Below are 22,187 nucleotides of genomic sequence, written 5' to 3'. Positions count from 1 at the left end.
GGGCTCAATGTCCTTCTCTTGGCAGACTGGGGAGGGCATCCCGAGAAGGACAGAGGGACATCATTCGCTTTGCTCCTCAAAGTAATAGCTATTGCAAAGTTAGAATAAGGGGAAGCCTTCCTTTACAAATTACTTTAAATTATAAATAATGAGGGGAATGCAATTCTTTATACAGCTTGAGATGGAAGGATGCTGAACATTCTTTGAAGTCCAAGTGTGATAAGGAAAAAGAGGCTGTCAGGGCATCCACATAAGCTACAAGAATACCTCTGCAGAAAACAGTAAGAAAAAGGATGTCTCCTGGAGTCCCAAAAGGTTGTCAATTGAGATAAGTAATGCTTGCGATATCTAGTACTACCAAATCCACCACTGGAGAATTGTTTGGTTTTATAAATTTTTGTGTGAAGCTGAAGAAAATGCAGAAAAATAAGGAGATGCTTACTGAAATCAATGAGGAACCTGCCGTAGCCCTTGCGCTGGTACTGGGGAAGAATCATTATGCAGGAAACGTTGTACTTCTGCTGGCAGTGCTTCTCCTAGTAAAAGAAAGGGAGAAAAACTGTCTGTAAAAGCAAGGGATTAGCGAGAAGGAAGAGAAATTCTTCTGGACGAGTAATTTATGTGGGGGGAGCCTTCCAGCAAGAGACACAGTTACAGCCCTACTGAAGAAAGTCATGAGCATCGCTCTGAAAACAAGTCTCCAGTGGAAGAGTATTAGACAGTTAACAAGGGACTGCTACTACTGCAAGTTCTGCCAGGAACAGGGAGAGAGAAAAACACCCCTGAACATATGAAACTGCCTTATGCCCAGTTCAAGCACTGGTACATCAAGCCTATTATGACGTCTGTTCGACAGAGCAAAGACTCTCCTAGGTCTTCGCAGTCCTGCTACCTTGGTTCTTTTAAACAGAGGCAGAGGAATGAACCTGGGACCTTCTTCGTGGGTCACCCCCTGGGCCTTGCACTTAAAGCACAATACTCCCCCTATGCTCATCCCACCCCAAAAGGTGTTCAGGGAATTGGCAATTTTCTTTGCTTCCTGATCAACATCCAATCCACACATGCACTTGTGGGGACAGGAGGGCAAGCTGCAGACTAAGGCTGCCTAATTCTGAAAGTTTGCTCTCAAAGCATAAGTGCTTCCATGGGGGCGGGGGAGGGAAAAATGCAAGACGGGCCTTTCACCCCTTATGCCTGGCCCCTGCATGAGGAGGACTAAAGCGGCATTCAGCCTCAATAGCCTCTTTCCTGAAGTGCAAACAAAAGCTTTGAAATGAGATCAGCGTCTGATTTGAGAAGCAAGCACAGTGGAGGTAGCAATTAGTGTTTACTTCACCAACTAGCTCTACTCTTCACGACCCAAGGGACGAGGAAGTCATTTAAAACCTTCTCCCCTCAGAGCAGCCAAGCTGGAATTCAAGCTCCTCGGAGGATACACACTGTTCAACAGGATAAAGAGAAAGCTGGCCTTATTAACTGCTTCAGTTCCCTGAATTCTGCCTGCACAGAGTTTTAGAAGTATACAGAAAATTGGACCCTTTGGTTAAACCCAGTACAATTGGTGAGGAGTATTACAAAGTACTTAATCTAGCTTATTTTCTGTTCATGCTGTTCAATTTACAACTCTATAAAAATCATTCACTTGGATGAAAGTCATACCAGTTTTAACATAAATTTCCAGAGAAATAGCCTTAATAATTGACAGGAAAAAAGCAACATGCTGGGTTGTTGGCTACAGCTAAGTCATGTGTGTATCACAAAAGCATGTGGCATTTGTTCTGGGGGCAGAATTCAGCAGTGTCACCTGCTTTTTTCCACATATATGTTTCTAACTTTTGTGACTCAAAGCAGATATGCCTGAAAAGGTGTATGGTTAATATGCACTAAAAATGTGAGGCTAGCAAATGCCAGTGCTTGAGCGGTATTTTGTGTAGAACTCTCCGCAACGATCCTCATAATAAGAAGCTGAATGAAACATCAAACACCAAATTATGCAAAACATAGACATGCCCACAAATGCAGTCAGCTGGCACGATGTATGCGCCTCCTACAATTCAGCTTCTTTTCTGCACAGGATTTGGGTGACCACTGTGCAAAATGTTATTCTATTTCTTAAAGCACAGAATTAGCACAGCCCCAGCTTCACTTCTCTCAGTGAACGGAAAAGGTCATAAAAGGAAGCTGCTGGCGGGAATGAATGGCAGGCAAGCCCCTCCAAGAACCCATAGCTTGTTGCACAGTATCGCATTCCCAGGGTGGCTTGTTGTGCTGCCGGGTGCCAGCAGGGCAATTTCCTCCTGAATTGCCAGAAAGAACTCTAGTCACTCAGCGAGAAAAGCCAAAGAACGTGCCACTGCTCATGAGCAGTCTCAATTCCCAAATTCTGCCTAGCAACAGAGTGTGGTGCTGTGGCCTTGGTCTTCCCTTGGCATTCTCCTCCCCCCTCCGATGAGATGTTGGTGCTTCACTTGCCAGGAATCTTTTCCCCACTTTCTTTCTACCCCTTGTGAGCCAGCTGCGTGAACGACAGGTGGCCCTGAAGGAGTCCGCAGTAAGTCTGCCAAGCTTGGCTTTGCCTCCACGGTGCCCCGCCTCCATGCCCATACACCAAGGTTTCAGAAAGTCTCCTGGAAAAGAAGCCTCTACAGCATAGGCTGTGTTTCACCTTATGCAATCAATCTATCAGAATAATTTAGTGTGGAAAATTTCCTTTAATTTGTGCCATGGATCGCCACCAAGAGGAACGCCCCGCTTCTGGGCAGTCTTCCCAGCACTGCTTGCCTAGTCCTCTTAGTAAACAAAGTTTGAACAAAGCTGACCCCTCCAGCAGCCTTGTCTGTGTGGGGAACCCAAGGCCCATCATCCATGCCCCAGGCTGGGGGCAGATACATTCAGAACTTTCTGCAGCATTTACTGCAGGACACGTAACGGGAGTAATTGCGCCACCTTTGCTGATGTTGCCACACCCCACAATAGACCCCACAGAGGTGAACCCTGAGCCCTCACCCCATTCTTCTCACTCACGCCAGGTCCCTGCCGCAAGTGGCAGCCGGGGCCCCAAGGGAGGTGGAGGGAGCCCAACGGTGTCAGGAGAGCTCTGGTGCAATTCTGGAAAGTGAAGGCCCTTGGCGCAGTCCCAGTTTCCTGCATAAGTCCAAGGTGCAGGAATATGTGCAAAGCACCGGGCACAGTAATTCTCGCCCATTTCTGCATGTGAGGCTTGCACTCCCCCCCAGAGTACAAGGGAGAACTTCACGGCCTGAAGAAAATGTTTAAGGAAATCACGACTACCCTCCATGCCTTCCACCTGGTCAAAGACAACCACCAGCGGTATCTGCTCTCCAGGCGAATCAGTATGGGACACTTCAGACTTCCTTTGCGAGCAGGTCCCGAGGAATCAGCTGCCACCGCTGAGAGGCAGGCAGCTTTGAATGTTGGCAGCAGCCTTCCAAGCACCAGCCCCTCCTCTGCAATGGCACCATTCCGTGGGCCACCCCCACTGCACCACGTGCCTTGCCAACAGGTGCCTTGCCTGCAGCAGAACACTTCGTCACACCACACCGTGGCCCAGAGCTGGCTGAACAACTGCTGGCACCACAGCTTGTGTGGGAGAGAAGCAGGGAAACCAGTTCAAAGGCTTTGGCAGAACAGTTGGGCAACCAGCGCCTTCTTCCAGCCAGGCAGACGTGGAGAAGACATGGCACCAAGGAAAAGGTGCAGGTGCTCAGTCGTTCATTTTGCTCCTGTATGCTAGCTATCGAGGATCTCCTTCCACAGGGCCTTGCGGAAGTATTCACGCTCACGCTTTACTTGGGCACATGTTATCATAGTACAATCTGAAGTTAACATGGGATTCATTGGTATCGTTGCTGCCTGATGGGTGCAAGAGCAGCACCAGGAAGGGGCAAAGAATTTTTGCCATGGCACAAAAGGTAGGTAAGCAAAAACAACCTGACATTTGTTGGTTGCATAAGTGCATGGCCTTCTGGGTTGCTGGCAGCGATTACAGCTGCTGGTCTTCTTGGGTAAGTCTCTGTTCATGGAAGAGGAGGCTAGCAGTGGCTACTAGCCTTGCTGGGCAGGTGCCCTTACCAGAAGAGGCATGCCCACAGACACCAGTTGCTGAGAAGCTGAGACAGGAGCAGGGCTTGCACCCTTCCTGCCTGAGGGATCCTGTGGGCAGCTGGTCTAGATGGACCTTTCATCTGGCCCAGCATGGTTTTTCTTAAGCTCTTATGTTCTATCACTTTTGCACATATGGATGCCGTGAAATTTGCCCATTTTTCCTGGCGAAACTGCTGTGCCCCCATCGGCGGCCACAGATTCTTAACTGGACTGAGGTCTGGGCTTTGACTGGGCCGTTCTAAGACAGTCAGGTTCTTGTTTTCATACCTCTCCAATGTTACTGCGGCTGTTTGTGGAAGGGCATCTGACCTGCTGGCCCTAGTCCCAGGCCCCTCTAGAAGCCTTCCTCTAGAACTGCCCTGCATTTGACTCCATTCATGTTGCCCTCGATTCTGACCAGGTCCCTGCTGAGCAAGAGCTTCCCTACAAAACGATGCTGCCAGCACCATGCTTCACTGGGGATGTTCTCAGGGAAAGAGCACCGTTGGCTTTGTGCCACAGTTCACATTTTGCAAGCAAGGCCAGAAAAATGCAGTGGACTGGATAAGTTTACCGTGTCTCCTACATGCCTTCTGCAGCTTCCAGTATCAGTTTGCTCCCGCACTGTCTTTTCGCCACTCTTTCATAAAGCCCAGCCAGCTGAGTGACAGTTGTCCTGTGGATGGTTTCTTGTGTCTTAACTGGGTATCTTTCTTGCTCCTTCAAAAATGACTATTGATCTCTTTCTTCCCTAGCTAACACGCTCCTTACCCCGTCACTATAACCCTACACAGATTGGTGCTACCACACAACTTTATCCTGGAGTGTTTTGATAATGTTTTGGTCCACAATGCTGCTTGCTTAAATATGTTCTCCAACACTTTCAGGGGCTTCCAAGAATCAGAAGCATTTACTCTTAGTTCATGTGGCACCAGAAGAGCGCACAAATAGACTCCATTCAACTATTTAGGATGTGACTTCTGGCAGTTACAGGTTGTTCCACAGACTACAAAGGGTGGGGAGAATACTTATGCAACCAACAAGTGCCAGTACGTTTCTGTTTTACCACAAAAAAACATATTTTTGACCTTCATAGTGCCAAGTATCTTGCACACGTCAGGCAATAACAATGCCAATTATATCCAATTCTATTTCAGGTTATAACACAACAAAATGTGGAAAAGTCAAAGGGGTGTTTGTGTCTGAGAATACTCATGCAAGGCACTGTATATTCTGTGTTGTTCTGGGTTTATCCCATCCTTTGTGTGGTAAAATGAAAATGCATAATGACAATACTGTCCCTGTGTGCTTCCAAGGACACCTTCAGCCTGCAATTTGCAATAATGTGTGGTTAGGCTAGGCATTTCACTAGAGAGTGGGTGGGGATGCTTCACCTGCACTTCAGGAAGCACAGCTGTCTGCTGGATTTGCTCACGGAATGCATAAGATCCTCCACCCACAATGCATTATGTTGCCTTAGGCCAAGGTGCAGGCCCACAGTGGGCTGCCATGATAGTGTGGACTGACCCAGAGTCGGACTGCTGCTCTGCCTCGCCCAGTATTGTCGTCACTGACTGGCAGGGCGTCTCCAGGGCATCAAGACGGGATCCTTTCCCAGCTCCACCTCTGCATGCAAGGAAGGTTCTTACCTTTGAGAAGTAACCAACAAGGTGGCAGCCCTTCACATCATTTTGTGTCAGCACATAGAACAGAAATGGCTCCACATCGTAGTAGAGTGTCTTATGATCCAGGAAGAGTTTTGCCAATAGGCACAAGTTCTGGCAGTAAATGGTACTGACGTTGCCATCCACCTTAGGAAAATGGAGAACAGGTTAAAGTCATGATCCTGAATGGACTGTCGGCAGGCAATCTCGAGCAGCACACCGGCCAAGCCAAGTGGAATTACAGCTGGTTCAATTCTCCAAAACAACAAACAGATTCCAACTAGTGTACAGTGAGTCCATGCACATGAACAGAGAAAAGGAATCATTCTGCAAAGTGGTCGCTCTCATCCTTAACACCTTACGAATGGTGAATCCCAAGGCAGCTGATGCTCAACGCCTAACATTCTGCACCACCCTGTGAGGGCCTTCCATCCTGAAGGGTGATTGAGAACTCTTTCTGTATTTTATAGGTACGTACTCACAGCCAAGAACCAACCACTTTCACTGGAAGGGCCAAGAGGCTCACTAAAACATTACAAGCAACTGCATGTGTCAGAGTTTAACTTTTAGCTATCCACTTCAGAAACTCACTTCGGAAGAGGGGAATTTAGAACAGAGAAGATGTGCATGTGTTTAACCTGCTCCCCGCCCACCACTTCTCCGTGCCAAACTGCTGCCCTGCCCAAAGTGCTTCTATCTCCCCGCCCAGCCCTATGTCACACCTGAACAATGTTCCACACACAGCACTGGCAGGGCCTATTGTAATGGCAAGGCTGATGCAGCTTTTTTTCACGCATCAGAGTTTGTTTAGGCACGCTCACAGTGGACTAAGTCTCAGATCCTTCACTCCGTCGGGACAGACGCTTCGGAAAATGATGAAAACTTACCTCAAATACTGAAACATTGTTCTTTCTGTAAATCTCGTTGGCTGGGGGATGAAACCAACCACATTTCTTCATATGCTGCTGGAGAATAGTTCTGCTTTTCATGTACTTGAGACAGAATTCACAAATGTAGAGCTTAGGCAACCTGCAAGATAAAATGTGTTTATACTCCCTCAAAGACACAGCCCTGCAAGTAAATGAGGAAATCACAGCAGTTCTCTCTCCTCTGTCAAATTATGAAAGATCCTTTATATTAACACAGGGTGTGTATGAGGCAATACAGAAAGGAAAGAGGTGTCAGAGGGCATCAGATTCTATTACCAGGGCAGGCTGCCCAAGCCAGAAATCTCTTGGGATCAATTCCAGCTAAGGCTGCCCATCACTGGAAACGCAGTTGCAAGGTTGGACTTCATTTCCTGCTCGTTCTTCCTTCTCTTAAATAAGTGCAGATGTAGAAATTGGTATTCCCATTTCAATACACATACATATGAGACAGTTGTATCCTTCTGCTTATTTCCTGCTTTACTAAATCCAGCAGATAAAACAGTTATGCATGTCTAAAGATATTTAATAAAGCCAGCATTTCAACATACTAACCTCAATGAAAGGAGGCACATCAATGTTATTCTTAGCACTTCTAAATGTGCTAACTATCACTAAGTGACTTTCAATGGATATAGAGAGAACTATGGCTATAATCAGGTGAACAAGAGGAAACCAGAAAAATTTGAGGGACTGAAACTTGAATGCTTTTGTGCTTTATTTTTAAATTCTCATAGCAGTACCGTGTATGTGGACAATGTCTTTTGAACACTTAAAAAAGAAAAACAGCAGCAGAAGGGCCTGAGTAGGAATGGCCTCCTTCAGATTCAAAATCCAGTGCCAAAACTTGCTATTATTTTTTGCAAGCCAGTCAACACACTCAAATTTCTGTGCTTTTTGCTCTCACTATTCTCCCATTTTATAGTCCTTGCTAAAAATATTCAGCATTCTTTGAAAACTTCAATGTAAGAAGTGGACTTCGGTAAAGTAAGCAAGTATATATTATTTACTTACTCTGTATAGTTTTATTGTGGCCACATATTAGTTTTACACAAAGGACAAGCAGTCCTAATTTAAGGGAGGGCATGCACTTAAAATGTGAGTCCTTCTGCCTTCTAATTACATAGCATGTCCTCTGTGTGCTAAACCCTCAGTTCTACCCACATAAGGTACATCATGAAGTGGTTGTGAGCATTGTACCTGGAATACTCTTGTGGGTATGGAGAGGAATACCAGGTGTGGATTTCATATTTCCCAAACTCGATGACTGATGGACAGCGTACTTGTGAATCAGAGGCTCCTGTCACCCCCACTTTCTGTAAGTGAAAGAAACATTTCTCTAAGTTAAACAACATGTCACTTAATAGATCCAGGAGTCCAGTGAAGATAAAACAGCTCTGGGTTGAACACTACCTTCCCTCCCTTCAAAGATCCACAAGAAAGCAGAAAGCGGATAAAGCCTGGCATGCTGGGAGAAATGCTATTCCAACCAAAAATGACGTTACTGATTTCGCCAGAGGTGGTGATCTTAAGGTGGTTGGCATAAACAAATCAACTTTAAGGGTTGTTTGCCTTCAGTTCCTAGGGCCGTATTTAGTGCCAGAAGTGTTTCTAATCTCTGGGAAATTTCAGATGCCCAGTTCTAAACAAGTCCTAAAAGCCTTTTAGCCAATATCAGAAGATCTAGTTCTTGTTTTCCCTCCCTTTGGACATACTCACATTTCTTCAATATTAAAAAGCCAGTATAGATGCAAATGGTGCTCCAATTAATTCAGCTGCACCAGGACAGAAACTCATTTCTCCTTTCTTTCTTCTGTCTCTGTTTTGCTTTTCTAAGATCTATGGGAGCACTTCTCTGTATTTGGATACAGGAAAAGGGCCCTCCCTCACTGCAGGATGATGTCACTACACGTTAACATTATGAGAATAATTCTCCCGTATACCTTTCTCCCCTCGCTCTACTTCAATGTAATATTTCCTCTTTAACACAAACCATGATTTATCATGTGACAACTAACAACTATGGTCTATGCTTGCCCTCCAAGCCAGGCTTCAACCAGTCTCATACTGGAGTTTTCAAGTCTAGGTTAGCTGGCAAGCAGAAGCCATAGATTTAGATGTCATTTCGATGTCACATTCTAGCTCATTTCATTGGAACATGGACGAGAGGAAAAGGAAAGTGCAAGCAGTGTTTCATCATCAAACCCCAACTAAATTTAGAAACACTTAGAACAGAACACGCAAATCTTCAGATGTGTGCTCCATCCCAGTCAGTGCCCCCTTTTCTTAGAGCCCATAAAATTTCCATGAAATGATGGCGAATGGGTATCAGTGGCATTATGTTCTTCTATTGGATCCTGGTGTATATGCCAAGGTTAAACCACAGTTTCCCAGTTTAGATGTAATAAGAAATTAGTTTTAATAAACCCTAGATGATTTTCAGTACACAGCACAAAAGGAAGCAGAACAGTGCTTATTCTGGTCTAAGAAAACATAGCTTACTAGACTGAGATTGTTTCCTTTGAATGAACTAATAAGTCTTTGGAACAGAGCAGTTAAGAATTTTGAATAAATGTTGTTAGATGCCAAATGATTAAAGCTAACGCACCCACACGCAGAGGGTTTCCCCTGTGGCTGGTCAGCTACAAGTGCATTCTAATTTAGTTTCAGAATAGGAAAACAATGAGGAGGAACTGGTCAGCAGCTTGTTGGCTCTTGTGATACTAGTAATGTTTACATGCAATATGGCTTTCAACTTGGAATTTGCTGTCACAAGAAACAGTGATTGGTTGGCTTAAGATGTCAGCAGTTTGTGGCAGTGGCTGTGGCTGGACTGGGGCTCAGGTGATCCAGGCTCTTGTTCTCATTCATCCATGAAGCTCACGGGGTGACTCTGGGCCAGTTATGGGCACTAAGACTAACCTACCTCACAGGGTTGCTGTGAGGATAAAAAGAAAAGCAAGACGGGCATGTATATTCCTTTGGGCTCCTCGGGAAAAAGGTGGGATATAAATGTAACGAGCAAACAAATAAAATAAAAATGGCTGCATCAACAACTGTTGACCACAAGAGCCAAATGCAGCATCCACATTTAAGGCCAGCCTCTCATCATCATGCAGGGGGTGGAACAGGAAATTGCTACTTCTATTCCATCATACTCAGGAGCTTGCTAGAGTTTTCTAAAGAGCCAGTATTAGAAAAGGGGTGCTGCACCAGATGAGCAGAGCTATTGCTATGACAAAGGAAGGCAGGTTTTGTGTTCTTATGCTAGCATCAAGACAGAGGCGTTTTCCCCTGGGAATTTGTAGGCACTAATTTTGCCTTCTCTCTTCTACCTTCTCATTTTAATCACCTCAAAACACCAATAGCCACCTGTGCAAACCTTTTCTCAAACTGCCTTCAGACCAAAATACAACCTGCTGTGCCTCTTCACAGAAATGCATGCAAAACAAAAGCCCTTGGTTATAGTTCAGTACCATGCACAACAGCAAGTTTAACTATTCCAACATCAACATTTTTCCAAAGTTCACTGATTGGTTTCCAGGGCTATTTCTAAAAAAATAAAACAGAAGCCTGGGGGATTGGTTAAATTTTCCTAAGGGGAAGGACACAAAGATGAAGCAGCCAATTTACCTTTCCCCAAGATTTAAGGCTGTCTCCATCAAGACAGAAAAAGCACACAACAGTCTTAACAAACAAACAAACAAGCTTTATTCCTGAAAAATTGGTAGTTGGCTGCTCAACTGGAATGGTAATAAAAATCCTCATGCCCAGTCTGCTATTGAAGAGGAATTATGCAGTGTAAAAACATTGCCAAATGACAGAAACCAATTTACCAAGGTAACACATCATAAAAGTATTGGAGAGTACACAAAATCTCTGAAAAATAACAATTTGAAATTCCCAGAACAGAATCCTTAATCCAAGCCCAGACAGGCGGGGCTGCAGCCTGCTGCTGGTGGAACCACCCCGGCTTACAGAGTGATGCTTGAAACAGGGAAAAGGCAGACCGCACCTGTGGAAATGCCTCATGCGTCCGTGCCTTCCTGATGGCCAAACTCTCCTCCAAATGAATGCCTGAGATAAATGTGGAATCCCAGTGCCAGGACAATTGCTTGCACATCCCAACTGCCCAAAGTCCCATCAAGACGGGTGGTCAGTCCCCACTCTGACTGCACTGTCCTAGACTGCTCCTCTCACGGACTCAGTCTCTCCCCAACAACTCAAGACAGCTTCTTGCACCTTGCTCGGTGCATTCACATTCCCATTCGCTCAGGTGTGGCCCTCTGGCTTTACCTGGATACGGACTACGTCACCACCTCGGCTGAATTTAACCCAATCCCTGCCAAAGCAAACCAATTTGATCAAGAACTTGCAAAGTCACAGGCAGTATCAGCACCAAATGACAAAGCTAATGTTTCTCAGCACTTACAAGAGGTATGCAGCACCTTAATATACTCCATATTTTCTACCTTACTACAGACATTAAACAATGGCTTGGTTCACACGACATGGCAAACACACCTGTGTTGTTTTCAACGTGCGCAGATTTTTGCCCAAACTTACTGGGCAGATGATCACTTGGCTACTTGGGCAGTGGGGTCTCTGCGGTCCCCATTCCATCCTCCTGGCAGCTCCGGCAAGTGAAATCCCCACTCTTTCCCTTTCCTTGCCTATGAACAGCAGTAGCACCCTTCTGATTGGTTTGCTGCAGTCCTGAGGCTGGTTCCCCTCTTCAAGGAGTACCTGCCTGTCAACAACACCTCCCAGCCACACCAGCGCCCACAGAGATTCTTTTTAAACAATTTCACCACAATTCCTCCCTTTTCCCCCTGTGCATTTTTGCATTATCTTCCTTTTGCCAAATGCAAATAGAGAGAGGGACACATTGCTCAACCACCTGGAATGAAATGAATAATAATACATTCATTCCTAGGGAGCTGAGGGCAGTAAAGATCCAAGGCTAGAAGTGGTCACTTCTGCAGCTGCTCTGGCTAGGGGACTCCATGATGTTGCCATACCAACAATGGTAAAATGGAGATGCTGATTCTGGACAATTGTGAAAGCCACACTGAAGCATGCAAACCTTAGAGAAAGCTCTTGATTCTCCCCATGGTTTCAGAAGACTAATCCTACCATGCAGAAACTCTGGAATTGGGTACGGATGACACATCAGGCCCGCCACGGTAAGATTTCACCACGATTTCTCATGTTGTGTGAACCCACTCAATTTCTTTAAAATATCTGAAATTCGTCTCCATTGATCAGAGGTAAGTATTATAGCCTGCAGCTGTCTGACCAGTAAATCTCCTACAGAAACCTGCAAAACCCTTTGCCCTGTTCACTCAAGTTTATGCTTTGCTGATTTTGCTCTTTATGTTCATGTGCAACATAACCAGCTGTTGACCAGCCACACAGCTGCCCTGAGTTCTTTGAAGGAAAAAAGTTGGATATAAATATATTGAGTAGAAGAAAGATCACAGGATCCTCCTACAAATGCAGTCTATAACCTTCCTTCCTCTCCTCATAGCTTCCTCTCCTCATGATATGATTTATCATACCTGCACCAATACAAGAGATTATGTCCAGTGTATGGACAGATGTGGAAAAGCGTTCAATATACTGCCATGCTTGTGCATTGACCTGGTGCCCTTTCAACAGAAACACGATAAACAAGCAAACTCCACTCCACTCATCAATCTCAAGTCAGAATCCACCATATTCAGTGTACATACAAAAAGGGACATGTTGCTTATCTGTTGCAGGTCTCTGCGTCATCATCTATGTATTCACATCTTTGGGCAAGGTAGTTGCATAGAAGTCCATTCAGGAACCTTTTATAACTAAGGATATCAGTGGAAACCCACTCACTCCACCAAGCAAGCAAGTGCCCACCTATTTCCTCAGTACTCCTCACAGAACCAAGAGTGAGAACTGCAGCAGAAAGCACCCCAAAAACTGGGAACAGGGAAAAAACAGTGAGAACCCCTTCTGAAACCAGCCGAGTTGGTCTATCTTTAGCATGCTTGCTTCGTCAGTGCAGACAGCCTCTGATCGTCTGCCTCCTCAACTACACGCCATCCTTTCCAAAACTGTTCATCTGCACTCCCTCCCGCTTCCTCCCATCAGCATCTCTCCTCATTCCTTCCTCCACCAACCCAGAAAATCTCACGCAGGCCACCTACTTCCACTCAACATTATGCGCCAGTTGACTCACACATCCCTGTACTGGACTCTAAGGAGTGAAACTGCTGCATGCAACCTTATTCAACTTTACCTGCAGTGCTTGCTCCTGAATGTCTCTGAACAACTCCATATCTTTCTCAGCCATGACATCTGGGCCTCCGAGAAGCCATTCCTCATTTTCTTGCTTTCCATCCCAGCCATCCTGATTGTCTGAAAATAAAGACAGAATGACAGTTAGAATCTGTTGATTAATTATCAAGAACCTGCATGGCACATAAGACAGTTGTGGGCCTGTGTGAATAAGTAACTAGCTAAACAGTGGAAATCAGAGTTACTGCAGCAAAAGTTTTGCATGCATTGGTATGCCATCAGCTTAGGCTAAGTTATCTCATTTTGCATAGGACTCTCATGAAAAGCTTTTAAAATCTGTTAACAGATAAAACACACCATACAAATGTACACACATCCCTTCACCCCAGAGGGCATTTGCGATTTCTCTTGTAAGCTGCCCGTATCAATCAATACCGCTTGGCTGTGACAGGAGGGCTAGTCTCCTGCCTAGAAAAGCCCCAGACTGAGAGGCATGGTTTTTCCACTGCACCCACCCAGCCCCCTTCATCAGGAGCGAGATTCCATTGGGGTCTATTTGCAACAATGGCCTCCACCTAAGGACCCACTGATTCCAACAAGCTATAATACTGCTTTATATTTAAATATTGCTTTATAATTTTTATACAAAAAGCGATTTTAGAAGGTAACAGTTGCTTTTTTTCTTATTTTCCTTATGAATGTGATTAATTCATTTTTATCAGTTTAACTTGATGGTATTTTATTATTACTGATTGTATTTATCATATTTTATTATTATCTGTTGTATTATTGATAGTACTTTTACTGTTGTGGATTTTATGTTTTGAAAGCCATCTTGAGACATTTAGTGAAAGACAGGATAAAAATGTTTTATTAAATTAAATTAAATTTTAATTTTCAGAGTACAGTGACTAAAGTAATTGCAGGAGTAAGCCAAAGTGATCAGTTACTGTGCTGCCGCTCCATAAGATAAGCTATTAGATTATTTCAGATGAACATTTTTTAAAGGAAGTGCCAGGAACCCTTCAGAATCTGTACTCAGACTGAAAGTGCTTGAAAGCCAGAAAGCAGAGCTAATACACTGTACTGCTGGCTACCTGTGGGCCAGTCTGAAGTGCTTGGTTTCCTATTATCCTTTCTCCTGATCCTATATTGCTGAGAATAGTCCACCACTTCTCCTCGAGCTTTACGCCCATCAGGGGACGGGGTGAAGAATTTGGTGAGGCCGTCAATAAGCCCTTTGGTTTTCTTGTTGAATTTCAAGGTGGTGCTGCCATCTCTGCAGAATTCCAGGCCATCGACTTGCTCCAGATACCCCCCTTCTAAGGAGCACGTTGACTGGCTGGACAGGGGGGTCTTGCGCTTCCGTCCTCGACCGGGTCCCGTCTGAACTTTGCTGAATGGAGCTTTTGATCTGAACAAACAATTGTGGGGAGGGCAGGGAGAAGAGAAACAGTCAGAAGAACGGTCAGAAAGGCTAGGCAGGCCATTAGGCAAACGTGAAGTCAGCAGAGTCTGGAGGGGTGCACTCCCACTGAGGTTCGTTGTCTGGGGTACCCGCAGATCCATGGCAGCTTGGAGAGCCTTTCATCAGCTTTGTCTGGTTCACCAGCTTTGACCTTTCCCGGCCACAGTGAGGCAGGTGCTCATAACCCAGGACAGGAATACCTCAACATGCTCTCTGTGAAGCTGCCCTTCAGGCTGGTGCAGACGCTGGAGCGAGTGTGGAATGACGGCAGCGTGCCTTCTGTCAGGAGCTGCCCGTGTTCAGCACACAACTCCTTTGCTGAGGAAATGGCTTGGCATGGGTTACTGAACTGCTACCAGGCCACATTTAAGGCTCTGGTGCTGGTGGATAAGGACCTGAACCACCTGGGAGCAGGATCACTCAGAGAGCCCCACCCCCTCTGGCCGCATGTTCAGTCACAGGGGTCAGCACTCAGCAGGCTCCTGGTGGTGTGTGGCCTGATTAGAGCTCACCAGGTGAAACGCCTTTAATGTAGCAACTCCAGGTCTGTGAAAGTCCCTGCCTCTGCAGGCCAAGCCAGCATCGATATTGTGCAGCTGCCAGCACATCCTGACGACATCATAATTTCAGGATGCCACTCTTCATTGACCAGACACCACTTGCTTTGACATTCAGAGGTTTTTTAAATTAATATATCAATGTGACAAGATCTTATTTTTGCTTCTGACAAACAGGGACCACTGAAACGCACTGTGCAAAATTGTTTCCAAAAATATCGCTGAGGCACTTTTCCCAACAAATTTGCCAGGAGAGGAAACATCCATAATACAGAGCTGCATGAAGTCCCCGTTACCACCACCAATAAGCTTCAGAGTAACTTACGTCGTGTTTTGGTTCTTTAATCGGTTTTTGGGACGTCCAATTGGGTTAGCGTAACGCCGCTTAATCTGTGCTGCCTTCTTATATAGAAGTTTTCTTCCTTTTTTACATGGCCGACATATCTGACATATCCACATGCCTGCAAAGCATCAGAATACCGATAAATAACAAAGCAGCATTCAATCTGAGGGTCTTCTCAGCTCACACGCTTAGCCACTACATCACAAAGCTGCACCTTCAACTGAGCTGATGTGAGTACGCACGCTGTGAAGCAATTCAGTTCTTCACCAGGGCTGTACCACCCTCCCATTCTGTCTGGTACAGCCTTCCTTCTAATCTGGAAGCCATAATGGAATGCTCATTATACATATTTTTCTTCCACATCAAGTTTCAGCTCCTCCTTACCTTTTGGCATCCTAGTCAGAGGGGGGTCACAACATTCCATGTGAAAGCCCCGATCGCATGAATCGCAAAAGAGCATATTATCCTGCGAAGTGCAGATATTTTCAGTTAATGCCTTCTGTTTACAAACTCAAACAAGTCAACAACATTTGCCTCAGATTATTCTCAAAAAACATCTCACTACAAATCAAGTCTAATGGGAAGTAAGTAGGAGTAGCATAGGCTACAGAGGGAATAACTGCAAGCAGGCTAATATAATACAGAGAAAGATGAATGTTAGAACATCTTTGAGAGAAACCAAAACCTTTGATTAATCCTACACATTTCTTTTTGCTGCAGTTCAATAAATTAAACTGTTAACACCCTGGTGAAAAGCTAGGAGAAAGGCACCAGCTGGCCATCTTGGGGGACAGGGTTCCAAAGCCTACATGATGTATGCGCAAAGGCCCAGTTGCGCTCAGCAGCTCACCTTCAGCAGCGGAGGAACAGCAAGTTTCACAGCACTCTCAAAACAGTGGTTTAACCCGGATGTTACCAAGGAACACCAGATCTCGTCAGATCAGGGTGAGCCCCATTCAGATGAACTCCCTGCATCCCAAGTCATTCCTAGATTCATCTCCATCTGACTCAACTGTTTAGAAAAGTAACTGCTTAAACTCTGGTACTCACAGCATTTTTGCCCTGATCTCGACAGGAACTGCATGTTTTGCACTCGATGCACTGCCATCGTAAGGCTTTCACCCGAACTGTTAACTCTGGGGAGAACTTCAGGCAGGATGGATGACCTGTGCAAGGGGGAGAGAACAATTTCTGTGATGCCAAGTGGGAGAAGCCAGTACTTACAAAGAGTAAGGTCCAAGTTCCAGTGGAGTTAATATCTGACATCTTTAAAAGGTCCTGTCAGAGCAGTTCAACATGTACTTGGCACTCTGAGATCAACTCACATGATATGTTTTTGGAAGGAAGCAACTTCTTGCACAGGTGCTTCATTTCAACCCTGAAGGAACTGTGTAAACAGTCTAAAGCCAAGGAGACTCAAGCAGGTGCTTAAGTCACAACAGATACACAAACTGGCCATGTAAAGACCAGCTTTCACAAAGAGGAAACTAAGGTCAATAACTCAGGCTGCATCCAGATGGATTCTTTAAGATTCCTGGTTTTATCCCTCACTTGTTTTAAGCTGCATCCTCACACCATCAGATGGAGATCTATATCCTGTTTTCATTTCACTTGCCTGCAATGCACACTGCTGGAGAAAGGATCACTCTCTTGCAAAGGGAAAGCTGTGTGGTAAGGATGCCCTGCCATCTACTGTGACCAAGCTCAATGCTTGCTACACTTAGCTATGGCAACTTGAGGACCACCCAATTCATGGAGGTCTAACCTTTCATGTCCCGGAAACCCATTTTGTCAGAAGCGTTTGACAGGTACACGGATTAACCTTCAAGGTCCCACAGGTCCTTTCTGCTCCCACTATTTATGATTAGAACAAGAACAATTATTCCAAGTGCCAGAACTGTCTGAATAGTCTTGTTCAGAGCAGCTTCTGCCAGAACATTCAGGCTTGATTTCTACTAGAAATTACAGAGCATGACACTATACTCCTCCAGCGGGGCTCATGCCCTGAAATGACAAGGATATATTCAGGGATAGTTCTAGTCATAAATGAGAGATGAAATATTACCAGCTGTTGTGATGTACTACAATAATGTCCAACATGCTGCTTTGGGGCACCCTTCAAAAATCCAATTCCCTGTGAACTACAGTTGATGCTGTACTGTTGTCGGCACGACAACAAATGATATTAACACAGGAACAGGGCCATTCCAAATACCCAAGCTAAGTTACTGATGTGGCAGTTTCCCAGGAAGTGATAAACCTCCTTTCAATTTGCTTTCACCCCGGACAGCCAAAATTCTAAAGTAGGAACATTCTACAAGCACAGGTGCGTCTTAAGGCTTTCCGATAGCAAACACCTTACTATTCTCACAGTCCCAATATGAACTCTGGCCCAATTAGCTTTGTTTATGTTCCACAGCCGGGAAAACTTCAAACTACACCCAAAAGCATGGTCAGCAGAGCAAATCCTTGTGTAGACACTGGTGCAATTACCATGGATACTACCCTTCATATCAACACACCTATCCCTGGAGTAGTTTTAAAACTGGGTTTATAGAGTGGGGTTTTTTTCTTTTGAATTATTAAGCTTGGAAGGTTTTGCTGCTGGGGAGGTGTAACCCTGTTAAAGAAGATAAAGAACAGAAGTGAATGGCTATGCCAGAACTTTCAAAAACAATTCACAGAAGAATGAAATCAACAGAACCAGAAGCCACTTGCTATTGAGCCTAGTCAATTTCACCACTCCATTGGCCTGCATGGAAAAGAAGAACGATGCTGCAGTGAAGACAAGAAGTGAGTCTGGAATGAGGAAAGAGAATGAGGGCATGAGAGCCACTTTCTCCTGTCCCTCCCTGCAGCTTATGTACATTCATCTAACTACCAATCCAGGATCAGGACCGATGCTAGGATAGCACTGGGGGGGGGGTCATTCTCACGGATCTTCAGAAGTGATTATGCGTCCACAGTCTCAGTACAAAAGCCAGTCACAGAGTGGATCCAAATAGACAAGCCAGACATGTGCCGGAGGCACAGGCAGTCACCTACCACTATTGCCGCAGTCAGCACAGGAGATGAGCTCCTCAGGTTTCTTTTCTCGGTTTTGTTCTTTTGTACCAAGGCAGAAACTGCAGATTGGGATTGGTTCAGCAACTGGCTGCAGGGGTAGAGAACACAGTTTTGCATTAATTAGCATATTTTGCAAAATATACTGCTCTACCAAGACATTGTAACTCTAGATCCCATCTCCACCTCTGAAATTCAGAGAGGCTCATAAAGAAGGGGAAGCAGCCCCGGGTGGTTTTGCTGAAAGACTTGGGTTCCATGTGGGGGGAAAGGGCTCGGCACAAAGTGTAGCATGACCAGTCATGCTCCTGGGACTTTCACTGACCAGGGCATGATTCAAGTCACGAGCAAGAAAGGGCCTTGACTTAGCCTTACAGTCAAATTTTAAGTGGTTTGTCTGGAGCGATTACAAACAAGTGCCAACTAGCACAAGGGAGGCAGGAGAGCCAGTCTCTGCCCGGCCCAATCCCAAAGGGTGGGGCTTTAGGAAAATTACTCTCACAATCCAGCTCACTGCAACAGGGATGCTGTGGCAATAAAGCACCACTTCATGCTTTCCACATGCACCCACATTTATTTACGTTTGTATGCAATAAAGGCACTGAGTTGCTTACTGCAACAAAGGAAAGCTCTCATAACTTACTCCACTGCAAAGAATGTAGCATTTCCCCTTTCTTCTCACAGTGCCCAACAGTTCAGTGATGTAACCCACGGCATCCCAAGGTAACCCAACCCCATCACAAATTACAAACATGGATGTGAACAGGCAGGCTGATCAAAGAAGAGTGCAGTTTTGTTGTCTTCTGGGTTTGGGGGCTTGTCTGGTTAACCACCATTTAGCTAATCCACTGCATTTCTCCATCCTTTCTAACTGGCATGATGAAACCTCCTCATGCATAATTAAGACCAAAGACTGCCCACCTGGCAAAAAAACCAAGAGGAAAATTCAAAAGGGATGGGAGAAGGGTCACAATAAGTTCCCTAAGTACTTTATAAATTACTTTTTACAAAAGTAAAAAGCTTATTCAAAATGTAAGGTGGTCCCCATTGACTCAAAGCACCAAAGGACTACTAGGGTCTGAGCTACCCAGCCAAGCAGAAGCCAGGCAGCTGTGAACAACCCTTCTGCCTCCTGGACCAGTGGAAAAAAACCCACTGGGAAAGGTCAAGGCAGAGTCTGTGCCTTGCATCTCAACTGCCCATGCCACCCTTTCTGGTGCACTATTGGCAAACAAAAAAGTGAACAAGCCAGCACCAATGGAGGAACAGGAAAAGAAAGATCACAGAAAGCACAGGGTAAGGAAAACATTTTTCAGTCTGAAGTTTTCCTCTAACTCTCATCCCTAAGAAAGTCACTGAACAATAAGCTAACAGTTTTACAAGTCCAGTCAATGTCAAAGCACACTGAATGTGATAAGGATATGTGTAATTACACTGAATATGTGTGGAAACCTGGGGAGAATAAGCTATTCAATCATGCATTATAGCATGGGAAGAAGATCTCAGTGCGGGTGCATGTGCGCAGCTAAGAAATCTAAGGAAAGTGAAAACATTAGACGTGCACAACTGAAGACCTGGGAAAACAAGGCGGGGGGGGGCGCCATTTCCAACTGCAGAGTTTTGGCAGACACTCAACCCTCTCTGCTGTTTTCCTTGCAAGCCCATCTATCTATGTAATGTCACCAGAGCTGGAGAGAAGGGGGTGGGGGAACAAGGGGAGGGAAAGGAAGAGTCAAAGAGAAAGAGAGTGACTGTGTTTTAGAAGCTGCCAGTTTTCCAACACATGCTGTTACTATACAAAGGATGTCTGGGAAGCCAACTCACTTGACAGATTCAAAGACTAAACTGCTCCCACCATACAGAAAGGCAGAGTAGGGAACAATCTGTGGAAAGGAAAGCTTCCGCACAGAACACACACGCAGGAGCACCGTTGTTTAGTCGGTGGTTTTGTTCTGCAGACAGAAGGGCGCATTTCCTCTCATTTTGTGATCCCAAGTCCCCACACAGAGACTGGGATACCAAATGCTGCTTTGAGGAAAGAAGTCGACATGATGCCACCTTTAGTCCAACCCTCCTATCTTTCTCCTTCCCAATGGCTTGAGGAAAGCAACAACAATTGCAGAAGGAAGGGGAACAGTGGCAGCAGAGTACCCAATAAAAAAAAAAAAACGAAGCACAGAGAGAGGGGGAGTTATTTTGAGGTTGGCAGGCTTTATGTAAAGCAAAAACAAGTACTGAGGCCTGGGAAGCAGATTTAAAGTAAACTTGTGATGGTACATATTTTTCTTCTTTATATTTGTATCCCACTTTTGCTCTGTAGAGCTCAGATTGGACTTCAACCACAGAAGCCGTGAGGCAGTTTAGGGTGGCACATGGTAACTTGCCCCTCATGTTTGATTTAAAGGAATTTAAATCTGAGTTGCCTACATCTGAGCCTACCAGCATTGCAGTGTGCCAGTGTAGTATAAAGGTTAGAGTGTGTTGAGCCAGTATCAGCTAGACCCAGGTTCAAATCCTCACTTAGCTATGTTGCTCCCTGGGTAACCTTGGGTTACTCACTCAGCACAGAGTTGTTAGCAACACTGAAATGGAAAAACAACATGTCATGCCCTGAGCTCCTTGTTGATGGAAGTGTGGGGTGAACATGCCTTAAACATAAAGTATATTGAAAACAGAGTTAGGTAAAGTCAACACCATGTCACATGGGTGCTTTCTCTCCATGCCCTTATAACTAACATATACAGATACAATCTAGATATTTTGGATGGAAAATATGATGGGAATTCAGTGAGGATTTGCTACTGAACACACACACACACACCCTGATCACCTCCCTGCACACTATCACCCAGTATGCAGCAGGAATACCCAAACAAGCAAGGAAGGTAGAAGTATCACCCAGCCATGTCAATAAGACACTTAAAGAGAAAGATATACAGCCCCAGAAGAGTGCTCAGGTATGGTGAGTTTATTTTAGGTTGTGTCTATGCCAATCCTGCTCTTCTGATTGTAGTGAGGCATCCTAAATTTGCCACCTGGGGCAGGGGGAGGAGACTACAGCCAGAACCATTTCAGCAGAGGTTCCTCCTAGGGGAGAAGGGATATATGGTGAATATATATGGCAAGAAGGAAGAAAGTCCACAGCTGAACTCGGTAAAGGGAGAGAAGAGTCCACAACTCAACATCACAAGACGGCTTTCTGAAATTGATCTCACACTTGAACTTATAAGGGTCTTTGTACCAGCACTTGGGTGCAGTCAATGATCTTTAGAACCAACATCTTTTAAAGCCTCTACAAGACTCAAAGCATTATAAATCCTGAAACGCTCTGACAATAGATGAACTCCTTGACCAATTGTACCCTTGGAAACTGCAGAATCCTATTAAAATGCAGAGATTTTAAGAACAGAAGCTTGTTATCTGCTGCTGCAGGATACATGAAATTCCACTAGATTCTTTCATCAAGCCCATAGCTCCAGAATGAGCTATGCAATTCTCTCCTAGGAATATACTCAATCACAATTTAAAGAGCGTAAGACAGAACTCTACTTAGCTCAAGAAGTTGATAAATAAATCACTGCAACCACAAGGTTCAAGCATTTGCCCTTCATTTCTAATCTGAATCTGAACTTCAGCAAGAACACAGCTTTTGCTTTGAGACTAACAAGGTTTCTCTGCATTCTTTCTTCTGCCCCAAAAGAGTACCTTTGGAAAACAGATCACCAAAAGTCACCCATATGTAAACCTTCCCACTTAAGGGTACATTCTCAAGTGCACTGACCTCAT

The 22,187-nt window shown here is 45.0% G+C and overlaps 1 protein-coding gene across 3 annotated transcripts in view; it reads right to left on the bottom strand.

The window, feature by feature from the left end:
• KAT6A (lysine acetyltransferase 6A) overlaps nt 1–22,187 on the bottom strand; it is a 64,505-nt gene that overhangs the window by 18,759 nt on the left and 23,559 nt on the right. For all 3 annotated transcript variants that reach the window (XM_044437299.1, XM_044437301.1, XM_044437300.1), the window contains 10 exons: nt 18,384–18,492; nt 16,389–16,504; nt 15,723–15,804; nt 15,321–15,456; nt 14,068–14,384; nt 12,972–13,090; nt 7,895–8,010; nt 6,656–6,797; nt 5,754–5,915; nt 443–536 (listed from right to left, as the gene is read on the bottom strand). In XM_044437299.1, the coding sequence (XP_044293234.1) occupies nt 443–536; nt 5,754–5,915; nt 6,656–6,797; nt 7,895–8,010; nt 12,972–13,090; nt 14,068–14,384; nt 15,321–15,456; nt 15,723–15,804; nt 16,389–16,504; nt 18,384–18,492 (1,393 nt within the window). The remainder of the gene's footprint in view (nt 1–442; nt 537–5,753; nt 5,916–6,655; nt 6,798–7,894; nt 8,011–12,971; nt 13,091–14,067; nt 14,385–15,320; nt 15,457–15,722; nt 15,805–16,388; nt 16,505–18,383; nt 18,493–22,187) is intronic.

Source organism: Varanus komodoensis, unplaced genomic scaffold (genome assembly GCF_004798865.1).
Source record: "Varanus komodoensis strain SLA01 unplaced genomic scaffold, ASM479886v1 scaffold30, whole genome shotgun sequence".
Taxonomy (NCBI): domain Eukaryota; kingdom Metazoa; phylum Chordata; class Lepidosauria; order Squamata; family Varanidae; genus Varanus; species Varanus komodoensis.
This window is presented reverse-complemented; position numbering and strand designations above follow the sequence as displayed.